The sequence below is a fragment of the Mobula hypostoma genome, chromosome 17 (assembly GCF_963921235.1).
Source record: "Mobula hypostoma chromosome 17, sMobHyp1.1, whole genome shotgun sequence".
Lineage (NCBI taxonomy): Eukaryota > Metazoa > Chordata > Chondrichthyes > Myliobatiformes > Myliobatidae > Mobula > Mobula hypostoma.
This window is the reverse complement of record NC_086113.1, coordinates 62163209-62175380: the sequence shown is the minus strand read 5'-3', so window position 1 is coordinate 62175380 and position 12172 is coordinate 62163209. Positions and strand designations below refer to the sequence as shown.

Here is a 12172-nt window from a genome sequence, read left to right as displayed (position 1 = left end):
TCAGGCAATGGCAAAGAATATAACTAATTAATACATCCTTTTAGCTGATGAATATGTTCCTCTAGGTTGAACAGCTGAAAGTAGCAAGAACACATTATAACTCAAAAAATTGATTTTTCTTTTGTTCAGCCAGATTAGATTTAGCCTTTATTTTGTGAGCAGGATATAGTTGGTCCAAGATGCTGAAACCCAAAATAAAAACAGAAAATTCTGGAAAAGCTCAAGATAAGGCAGCAACAGTTAAGAGAAAGTTTTAAAATGACTATCTGTATTCATAACTGAGAAAGAAAGTAAATTAAACTCACAATTTATCTCAGCAACTTGTCAACTGAGCCATTAAGTATTGTCTTCACCTCAGAGGATGTCCTTTATTTTATTGTATGGCTTTGCCATTATATTAAATCAGGTAGTCAGAATGGTCTGGTAGCTCAAAACTCAACATTTTAAACATCATTAGGAGCACCATAACTTCATGATTTGGCATGACCTCACTCCATTATAATCACACTAGGATTCAGTGTAATAAGGCATGCCAGGAATCATACACAACAATTGGATATCAACCTGACGAAGCTTCAGTACATGCTAAATGTATCACAAGAAAGCTATACACTGCAAGCTCTGCAATTAGGAAACAGAGACATCAAGAATATCCACAACAATGGGTTTAGACAGTGATAAAAATGAAGATGAAATATTAGCAGGTCTGCTAATATAAAAAAAAATCATCTTGGTTTGTTTTTGAAATCCCCACCAACAGCAAGTCTTCTCAGATTCTCTCCACTTCATTTGATGACAGAATGCAATGTTTTCTGGTCCCACTGGCAATGCCAACCGTGCTGCTGAAGACTTGTGCTCCAGAACTAACCACGTTCCAGCCAAGTTGCTCCAATACGACTGTATGAATGGGATCTCTATGATAAAATGGATAACTGCTTTGCTACATCCTGTTCAGAAAAATGATAAAACTAACCTAGCTAATTATAATCCAGTCGGTGTTCTGTCAGCGAAGACACAGTCCATTCAAAGGGATATTCCCTATGAACTGAGATGAGGAATTTCTTCAAGCAGAGAGTGGTGAATCTGGAACTTGTTGCCACAGTGCTGTGGAGGCCAGATTATTGGGTGTATTTGAAGTAGAGATTGATAGATTAGTTAGAAGATTAAAGGTTGCAGTAGAATAAAGGAGAATGGGGCTTAAGGAAAGGAAATCTACCACAGTTGGATGGCAGAGTAGATTCCATGGGCCAAATCGACTTAAATGAGGAAGGGGGTCACAGACAGTGATGACAAGCAGCAGTTAACAATAACAAGTGCTGCAATAAAAAGTGCTAGAAATACTCAGTAGGTCAAGTAGGATCTGTGCAGAGAGAGCCATGTGGCTGTTTCAGGTCAATGATCATTCAACAGGTCAGCTACACCCATTTTGGACATCACCAGGACCATTTAACTCCAGACAACCTTGGGATCAAGGAATCCTGGTAAAACAAATATCAGTGGATGTGAAGGGCGGTGGGGGGAGTGGTGGGGGTGAACTGCAGTTATGAAACATAGCTTGCACAAAAGTGGTTCAATCACACCAGCCCCAGGACAGTATTGCGGGAGTTTCTTAGGGTAGTGTCTTAGGTCTAACTACCTTCAGGTACTTCATCACTGGCTTTCCATTAAAGCCAGGAGTCAGTGTCCTTGTTAATGAATTCATAATATTCAGTTTCATTCATGAACCAGTTACTACGTGCATGCAGCAAGACCAAGGCAACAGTCAATATGATGCTGCTGCAAATATGTTGTTCATTGCACCTATCCATGAACTTGTGCAGATGACAATAAGCTTAACTTTGACTTGACAATATGAATGTGTTCTCAACATATTATCATCCACATAGTTGAGGGCAATTCAACACATTTTTATTACAAACTCCATATTGGTAGTCCTCTCTAGATATAAAGGGCATAATTTAATTTAGGTCAGTTTTATTTCACATTTCGATAAAGCCCGAGTTTGTTTTTGTTTGGGGGTTCTTGCTGCACTTGAATTATGTTTTAGCCCTATTGCTGCATTGACTGTTTTCTTTTCCCACTCCCCCACCCCCAAAAAAGGAATACCTGCTCTGCCTCAGCCTACCAATTGTTTTCAATGCCCAGTTCCTTGTGGTCTTGTTGGATTATCCCAAAATTCCTGTTCTATGCCCTATACAGAATATTTGTCAGCAGTGCTGTAACACCACCTTCTAGTGTGTCAAGCAACACACATAAAACTTGCTGGTGAACGCAGCAGGCCAGGCAGCATCTCTAGGAAGAGGTTCAGTCGACGTTTCGGGCCGAGACCCTTCGTCAGGGCTAACTGAAAGAAGAGCGAGTAAGAGATTTGAAAGTGGGAGGGGGAGATCCGAAATGATAGGAGAAGACAGGAGGGGGGAGGGATGGAGCCAAGAGCTGGACAGTTGATTGACAAAAGGGATATGAGAGGATCATGGGACAGGAGGCCTAGGGAGAAAGAAAAGGGGGGGGGAAGCCCAGAGGATGGGCAAGGGGTATAGTGAGAAGGACAGAGGGAGAAAAAGGAGAGAGAGAAAAAGAATGTGTGTATATAAATAAATAACGGATGGGGTACGAGGGGGAGGTGGGGCATTAGCGGAAGTTTGAGAAGTCAATGTTCATGCCGTCAGGTTGGAGGCTACCCAGGCGGAATATAAGGTGTTGTTCCTCCAACCTGAGTGTGGCTTCATCTTTACAGTAGAGGAGGCCATGGGAATATCAGAATGGGAATGGGACCTGGAATTAAAATGTGTAGCCACTGGGAGATCCTGCTTTCTCTGGCGGACAGAGCATAGGTGTTCAGCGAAACAATCTCCCAGTCTGCGCCGGGTCTCGCCAATATATAGCCGGGAGCACTGGACGCAGTATATCACCCCAGCCGACTCACAGGTGAAGTGTCGCCTCACCTGGAAGGACTGTCTGGGGCCCTGAATGATAGTAAGGGAAGAAGCGTAAGGGCATGTGTAGTAGTTGTTTCGCTTACAAGGATAAGTGCCAGGAGGGAGATTGGTGGGGAGGGATGGGGGGGAAACGAGTGGACAAGGGAGTCGCGTAGGGAGCAATCCCTGTGGAAAGCGGTGGGGCGGGGAGGGAAAGATGTGCATAATGGTGGGATCCCGTTGGAGGTGGCGGAAGTTACGGAGAATAATATGTTGGACCTGGAGGCTGGTGGGGTGGTAGTTGAGGACGAGGGGAACCCTATTCCTAGTGGGGTGACGGGAGGATGGGGTGAGAGCAGATGTGCGTGAAATGGGGGACTTCTCAAACATTAACTTCTCAAACTTCTGCTTATGCCCTACCTCCCCCTCGTACCCCGTCTGTTATTTATCTATATACACACATTCTTTTTCTCTCTCTCCTTTTTCTCCCTCTGTCCCTCTCACTATACCCCTTGCCCATCCTCTGGGCTTCCCCCCCCGCCCCCTTTTCTTTCTCCCTAGGCCTCCTGTCCCATGATCCTCTCGTATCCCTTTTGCCAATCAACTGTCCAGCTCTTGGCTCCATCCTTCCCCCTCCCACTTTCAAATCTCTTACTATCTCTTCTTTCAGTTAGTCCTGACGAAGGGTCTCGGCCCGAAACGTCAGCAGTACCTCGTCCTAGAGATGCTGCCTGGCCTGCTGCGTTCACCAGCAACTTTTATGTGTGTTGCTTGAAATTCTAGCATCTGCAGATTTCTTCATGTTTACGCTTCTAGTGTGTCATGTAGGTTTGGTGGGCAGATTCATTCTGTTGATTTCAGGTTGAGCTGTCCCCTGAGATGGCGTTTAAGCCTTAGATGAGTGTTGTTTTTACCTTTTGCCTGCCCGAAGAAAATGTTCTAATTTATTTTTAATGCCTACGTATAAAATATAGGAATCTACCTTAATGCTTGTCTACACCTTCTGCCCCCTTTCATTGCCTGTTCCAGAATTTAATGAGCACAAAACAAATGCACAGCTATGGTCTGATTAGAATACACTGTCAGAATCTTTTTAAAAGATGCGTGCAAACTAAATATTAATCAAGTCCTGTAATTTGCCATTCTAAATACAGTGGGTTTCAGTTAATTGGGATAAATCAAGACCCAATACATTTTGGCCCAATTAAGCAGCTGAGGTACCTGGCTTGAAGCCCAAGAAGAGTTTGTTCATTATTTGAAATTAGTAAAGACAATAGAGTCTTAATTGTTGGGTATGTTTTACATCCTTGTGTCATCTTGTCTACTTCTGGCACCCCCTACTGTGTAAAGGGGCGCTATGTTTTAGAAAGACCTTTCTGGAGAAATCTCGCCACAGAGGTCTCACTTATCTGGCTTGAGTATACACTTCCTCAATATATCTGGTCTGTGGTAAGCAGAGATGTCTCCAGCTGTTCTACTTGATTACAACTGCCCCAGGCTATCATTGTCTTTTCTGCAACCTCAGTTTTTGTCTCAAATAAATGGCTGCCCTGATTAACCAATGACCCAATTAACTGTAGTTGAATTCAGAAAATGAGATTGATTTTTTAAAATATTCCATTTCCCAAGCTCCCTCATTTCAAAGTATCCCAGGAAATGAGGAAAAACTTCCAAATAGCTCTGGACCAGCCATAGCTTGCAAAAATACAAATCCACGCTTAAGATTTGATCAAGGCTGATATATTTGTATAACCAAAAAATTGCTTAGTTTTGGAATTTTAAAAGACACAAGAACTATTTGCTCAGTATTTTCTGTGGGGTTGTGCTGGAGCAGTGCTTTAGCACTTCTATGTGTACCAGTCATCTAAATGTTTGAAGTCGGCCATTCTCCCTTCAGCAAATCACTATCTGTTGCAAAATATTGTGTTCCAACAATATTTCCTTAAACTATTTGCATCTCCAGAAACATTGATCTGTGTGCTTTTTAAAGCATTTCCATAACTCTTAAGACTTTATATCTGTTCCAGTGTTAATGTTCCCATGTCATCTTGAGCATGGTTTCTTATCCTTGGCTACTCTGACTTCAGTGATTCCTCTGCAGCATTTTAACTCTACATTTTTTGTAGGCTGTTGATTGCTTTATGCAAATCGTAAATATTTACCTATTTCTTTTCTACCTGAACTTGCACCTAAGGTTTATTTACTTGGTAACTGAGTTTCATCAAGAAGCATTGTGTTTTACTGCTAGAATTCTCTGCATCCAATCTCAAACTACTTCACCTGCTGAAAGATTGACTTGAGGATATTAAGTGGCAAGACAATTTAGATTATCTATACAATTTGAATATAAATCCCCACCTTGTGTTTTAGTTACTGTGAGAAGGGCAGTATAATGTGGAGAGCAAAGCACTTTGAGGGCTTTTCATTTTGGAAATCAGTCAGTAGCTGAGCTAAAATGTATGATCGTAACTGTGGATGGTTGTAAGTTGTATGGTACTTCATGTTACCTGCTTAAAATGAGAAAGATTATTGTTGTATATGTAATATCATTAAGCTGTGAATTTTCTAGATTTTTTAAATGTTTACTCAATAAAAGTAAAATTAATATAGATATTTCTGTAAAATTTCATGGCTCTGTCGATGGCAGGTACAAATAAAACTTGTGTATTTACTGCAAAATGCTGTCTCCATTGTAAGATGGCCTTCATGAGCAAAGTTGCACCATTCTGCTGAGTTAATGGTTCAAGATTAATTGCCCCTTAAATGAAGGTCAATTCTGAGATGACTTGTGTGCACATTTTTACTTAAGAATATTGCCTGGTTTGGAGGGTTTGAGTTCTAAAGAGCAGTTGGATGGGCTGGGACTTTTCCCTAAAGCAAAGTAGGCAGAGGCTAGATTAGATAGTTGGACTTTTTCTGAGGGTAAGGATATCTAAAATTATAGGATGCAGGTTTAAGGTAAAAAGAAAAATTTTTTAAAAAGAGAGCATGGGAGGTAGTGTTTTCCCACACAGAGTGGATGTCTGGAACAAGAAGTTGGAAGAAAAGGTAGAAGTAGTTTTAACTCCCAACTTTCTAAAACAAAACATGAGCAGGTACAATGAGAGAAGAGGTGAGGATGTGGGCCAAATGCAGGCAAATGGGATGAGCATAGATGTGCATTTTGATCAGCATGGATGAGTGTGCTGAAGGGCCTGTTTCTGTGCTGTATACCTCAATAAATGCTATGAACATTTTGAATTGCACAGGAGTTTTATGTTTAGCCAAATAAATTGGTAAAGGTGAACTAGAAAATATAACAGAAATTTAGAAATTCAGCTCTTAAAATACCGTTTTAATCAGATGACTAACATTTGTGAATGCAATTTCATGGTAATATGTAAATATTGAATTAGAAAGTCTACAGTCTACATTGCTCGAGCAACTCTACATATTGAGAGATCTACACTTTTTAGGGAGAAGGGTTTTTCAATGTATTGGCAACCTTCCAAACCATAACATGTTTTAAAAAAAAGTACTTCTGTGGTTATATCACAAGGACATCAAGAGATGGTCAACAATTTCTTGAAAATGTGAGTGAGTGTTATCAGTACATTGGCTGGTTCTTTGGCATGATTAAATCAATGAGTGGGTGTGCCAAAGGAAACAAATCTTTGCAGCTGGAGCAACTTTGCAAAATTAACCCTCTACTACAGGTGGAGGGGAAACAAACTGTGGTATAAATACTTGTTTTGTTTTCAATCCTACACTTTGTTTTCAGATGACAAGATTATTTCATCAAAGGAAAGCTTTTGGTGTTCAGCTGTATCTGCCATGACAAGAACCAATAATGAAACTGGGGGGGTTGGGGGGGGAACAAAGACCTATATTTCAGTAACAATTTTAGGGTAACTGTGTCATGCCACTTTGCGTGAGATTAAAAGTAATACCAAACTTAGAGGATTGAAGGTAAACAGGCTATGAACCTGATTTGTTAACTGTAGGTTAGTGTATCGTTTATTGTAACTGGTAGTCTGTAAAGGAATACTTCTGTTTAAATAACACTAATGATTTCTGTGCTCTCCAGCTGCCTGAGGACTTTGCAGTTGTGTATGGTGAAGCTGGAGATGAATTGTCAGTCGGAGGAGTCTTCTTGAGGATCTTTATTGCACAGCCAGGTTGGGTTCTTCGCAAACCTCGGGAATTTCTTGTTGCATTGCTGGAGAAATTCACTGAACTTCTGGAATCAAATAATCCTCACGTAAGCCTAATGTGTTTTATGTCAAAGGCTGCATGAATATGTAGAAAAACTTAACTATTTATAGTTGTAAATTTGATTGTAACTTTTAAATGTACAGTAATTACTTCCATATGAAATGATTAACCGCACCACCCAGTACAAGATGTATACATTTACAGATGACTCTCCCACATTGGTAATATAATTAACTTGGACATTTGCAGTAAAGTGCCAAACATAACATAAACAATAAAATAGAACAAACTTAATGAGAAATTAATATCATTATTGGTTTGTCAGTAACCATGAAGTTTGATATGACCATTCTTTCCAAATGAGACAACAAAGCAATCAATTATTGTAGATTCACAAAATTTTGAGTAGCACCAGGTTAATGTCATAAGATATGCAAATACCTGGATTTCTAGAAGAAGCAATTTCTGGTTTTGAATTTGTGTTAAACTTGGATCATTGATTATATCACACTTGAAGCACAGTACATAATTTTGGTCACCAAAATACAAAAAGATTTGGAAGCAGAGGAGACACTAGAATGTGATGGTACAACTATTGGCACATACTGAATAATCAGATGCCTTTTTTTTTTTCTTTTTGTTACAGTATAAAGCTCTGTGTGTGATTTTATTACTGTTTTCAAAATTATGGAGAGGTTTAATAGAATAGGCATGGTCTATGTTATGAGGAGCCCAAAACAAGGGAAAATAAAACATAGCAGCAAATGTCCTGTAGGGAGTTCAGGAGATTTTTTAAAAACTTGATTAGAGAAAATGTATGACTCAATTACATGGAGTTTTTAAGATGATTCAGATTGGCATAAGGGAGAAAGAAATTGAAGATTATATTGATGTGATGAAAGGAGTCCCCAGTACTTGAATTCATCTGAATATTATTTTGTTCTGTTATTTTACTTGTGTAGATTTCTCTCCACAGGTTTAATTTATAAACTGATGGGAAATAAAGTCTGTAGCTTGCACACTTATAATTGGTTGTCTTTTCCGCACAGGGTGAAACTTTAGAAATGGTTACCACCGCAGCAGTCTGCCTCTTTTATTCACAGCCTCAACTGGCAGACCAGGTACCTCCATTAGGCCACCTTCCTAAAGTTATTAACGCTTTGAACCACAAAAATAATGCCATTCCCAAGTCATCAATCCGGCTCATTCATGCTCTTTCTGACAATGAGGTAAAGTTTTATTTTATTCCAGTGTAAAATAGCAGTTTTAATTTCTTATTGTGCAGTTTTTAATTTTTACTGTTTTTATCATTGACATCAGAGTTAAAATCTTCATAGCATTTGTTTGATTTGCTTTTTTTCCATTCCTGTGACTTGTACTTATTAATTTTCACATGACTAGCTATGTTTTAGGTTATCTCCTAATATTTTCTACTGTCATGCTGCTATAGACTGCCTCCATCAAGACCACCTGTCCCATGATTTGAACTTTCAAGCTTTTTTTCCAGTATGTTGTGTATTGAACACAAGGTTACTCACCCCAAACTACATAGGGGAGGGCTCATAGCAAAAAAATCCTCCCACTTCTATAATGATGTTTACATCAATGCAAATGGTGAACTGTCTATGGTCAAATGCACTTCTTAATGTTTTAAGATATTATGCAATTACTCGAAAAAGAAAACTGGTGAAGATAATCAGCTGAATAAAGTGTTGTAATTTGAGTATTTATCTAAGTAATAATGTGTTTCTTAAGAAATATGGTGAGCTTGCTGATACTACAACACAAAGTTGAGTTCAGTTTTACCATAATGAATCACCCTGACTCATTTAATTGCCCTTCCTGTTTGTTCACATTTTGGACAGATGATTCAAAAGTCAGTCTGTCAAATCAAGGTAATTTGCTAAACAATTTTCTGTGGCACTTAAACAGCTATTGAATGAAGGTGACAACCAGTGACTATTGATAAAAAGATTGGATTAACAATTTAATCTTAAATTACATTTCACTTGTTTTTACCAACTGATTTAATCTACTTTCATCATAACCATGTTACTTGAAGCTTGCACCAAGTCAGTTAAAAACATCCTAAGTCAAGAAATATCTTGATAAGAGAGAAATCTAATCTCTAAGTAAGTTTAGCTTGCCGTAGAAATCTTTCAAACTGCCCTATGTAAAGTGATTAGCTGGACCTTTCCTCTGCTCCGTTTGTATCATAAGCTCGTGCCTGCTCATGGAGGTGACAAATCTGCTTGCATCTTGGGTATTAAAAGGAACAAAATAGAAATAGCTGTAAATGCTCATCAGACTTCTCAATGTCTATTGAGAGAATTAATGTTTTGTGTTGGTGAGTGAAGATTATTGACCTGAATCTTTGAGACAAAAGACTCCAAATGCTGGTATCTGGAGGAACCCAACATCTGTGGAGGGAAATGGATAGACTATGTTCCAGGTCAAGACCCTTCATCTGGACCTGAATTGTTAATTCTATACATCTCTTCATAATGTTGCCTGACTTGCTAAGTAATTTGAACACATTTTCCAAATTTCAGCATCTACAGATTTTTAATAAAATTAATCTGCAAGATTTGTTTAGTTGCTAGCATCTATTCCCTATAGCCATAAAATTTATAGTTAACAATTTGTATCAACTTATTGACATAGTTGGAGACCCTGATTCTGTTCATTCAGCAACTGTTGCAATCCTCTATCTCTGTAGATTGTGAACCCCTTGATTTTTCATTTTAGTTTGTAAACATGGCTCCTCTGTTCATTCCTGTTTGCTATTATTACATTAGACTCTATAAAGCTATGCTTTGCTATTGCTGGCTTATTTTACTGTGCCCAAACTTTAAGGAAGCAATGGACAATATGTTAGTGTAATAAGGTGTAAGTTACTTTTAATAATATAATTTTTTTTAAAAAACCTACAGCTGTTGAAAATCTGAAAGGAAGGTCAGCAGCCATTTCCTTGAATATCCTGCTCAAACATTTTAATGATCTTGGTAGCTTTGCAAATTTTAAAGCTATTTTCCTATTTTACAGTTTGTTCTATTTGTGCTCATTTTTCTACATTTGTAATGTAACTCTGGCAATAATACTGTGATTACTCTGCACTTCCATAAACCTTCTTGGTTTTGTGCAAGAATTATTAACTAGGGCACTTGCCCATCTATAATTTGTACAGCTCTGGTATTGTTTAACTTTGACCACCTTTTCACATTTATTTCCATTAATAGTGCCTAGTTTACTGTGAAAGATCCCTTCATAATCCCTTTGGTCAGATTTCCCAGAGTTTGAATTACCCATAACATGCCATCTTCTCTTTAACCCCAGTATTGAAAATGAATAATACTGTTGCAGCCATTTTAAATGGGCGATCTCTTAGCATGAGAATGATGACTAATTTTGGCTTTCGACTTGGCATTAAATCTAATATTGCCTTTTTCCTGGGCTCTGGAACACTATTTCTGTAAATTGAGTTGATTACACCTGAAATTTGGGACTTGAGCAGTTTTTGTCCCTTAGTCTGTGGTGAAATCAGTCTCCTGTTATCGCATTTTTTTGTAAACTAGCTTAACTGATCTCAGTATTTATTCATACAACCACAGGTCTACAGACAATATTTAACAACATCTTCCCCAGTAGAAATTGTTTAGGTTACATGGCTTGTCTGCTCACTCTTGCCGATAAGTTCTTTAATATTGTAATAGCATTTTTATCAATGTTACGACTCATTCTTCGATCTCTTATCCTCGAAAATTTTTTTGGGATTTTTGCCATTCATTTACAGTCAGTTTGTAGGTAAGACTTGCTGATCTTAAGTATACTGTTTCAAATATGATATTTCAATTCCGTTATGTACTTTATTGGTCACAGACCCCACTGTTTCACCCTGTTCAGTCCCTGCACATTTTATCAAATATTCTGCATTTTTTTCAGTTGCTTTCCTTTTTTCCTGGATTTATAAATATTGGTACTCTCTTAGAATTTATCCCACTTCTTTCCTTGCCTCTTTAAGCTGATTTTTTTTCACCCTTTTGTTTAGCTCTGTTTGGAAATCTGTTTTCACTCCTCCATTGAACTGATTTATTTTTAATTTCTTCAGCTGCATCTGACCTGATCCAGCTCGGGTCAGATGTAGTTGAAGAGGTGATTTTCCTTCCAGTAGGATTCTTTTCTCACACTAATCCTTGACTACATGTGTTCTTCCCTTACTAACTTGTCATGCTATGCATCTGTGACTCAGATTTGATTTTAGCCTCTGAACTCGTTCCTAGCAGGAACTTTGTACCTTTGATTCCACACCAGAATTATCATTGGTTCTTCTCCTTTTGCAAACTCCCTTATAAACTTTAACTTGACACCAGATGTTAAATATGCCTCAGAGATCTTCATGCAGAGATCATCTTCCCTTTGTCGAATCCCTGGCTGTGATAACAGGTTGTCCTACCTGTTATCTTTCTGTAGGTCACCCAAGGTAGTGAATTGTGCCTTTTGGGTAAGATTCTGCAATGTGATTGCATTAATGGTAGAAAGGAAGAGCTTAATTACTGGGCAGTCCCTAATTACACCTGGAAATTGGTACTGAGTATTTATCACCAGCATTGTCAGATTACACTCATAGAATTTAATGTGTAAAATATATGCCAATTAACAGCTATTTAGCAAAGCTTCCACAAAATATTTTTCTGACTCATATTAAGTGAACTGTTTCTCAGCTTAATGATACTAATTTCCTTGTTTAAGTTTTGTGTCCGTGCCATGGCTGTACTGGAAACCATTGGGCCTTTGATGAATGGAATGAAGGTTCGATCAGATATGATAGGTCTTGCTTCTGAATCTCTGAATCGAATGTTCCAGAAGGAGCAGACTGACTTGGTGGCTCAGGTGGGTATCCTTCAATAATTTAATGAATCAATTGTTAGGAGGGAATGTTCCTACTTTTGTAAAAGTAAGGTAAATCAATAGTTGCTGAGAAAATTGGCAGCACAGGGTGGGAATGCTCACTATAATCATGTTATGCTCTGTGGTGGGGCTGGAGAATGGGATATGAGAGT

General features: G+C 38.4%; 1 protein-coding gene across 6 annotated transcripts in view; it reads left to right on the top strand.

The window, feature by feature from the left end:
- LOC134358075 (dnaJ homolog subfamily C member 13) overlaps positions 1-12172 on the top strand; it is a 173909-nt gene that overhangs the window by 153402 nt on the left and 8335 nt on the right. For all 6 annotated transcript variants that reach the window (XM_063069998.1, XM_063070000.1, XM_063069999.1 and 3 more), the window contains 3 exons: positions 6985-7158; positions 8162-8341; positions 11862-12002. In XM_063069998.1, the coding sequence (XP_062926068.1) occupies positions 6985-7158; positions 8162-8341; positions 11862-12002 (495 nt within the window). The remainder of the gene's footprint in view (positions 1-6984; positions 7159-8161; positions 8342-11861; positions 12003-12172) is intronic.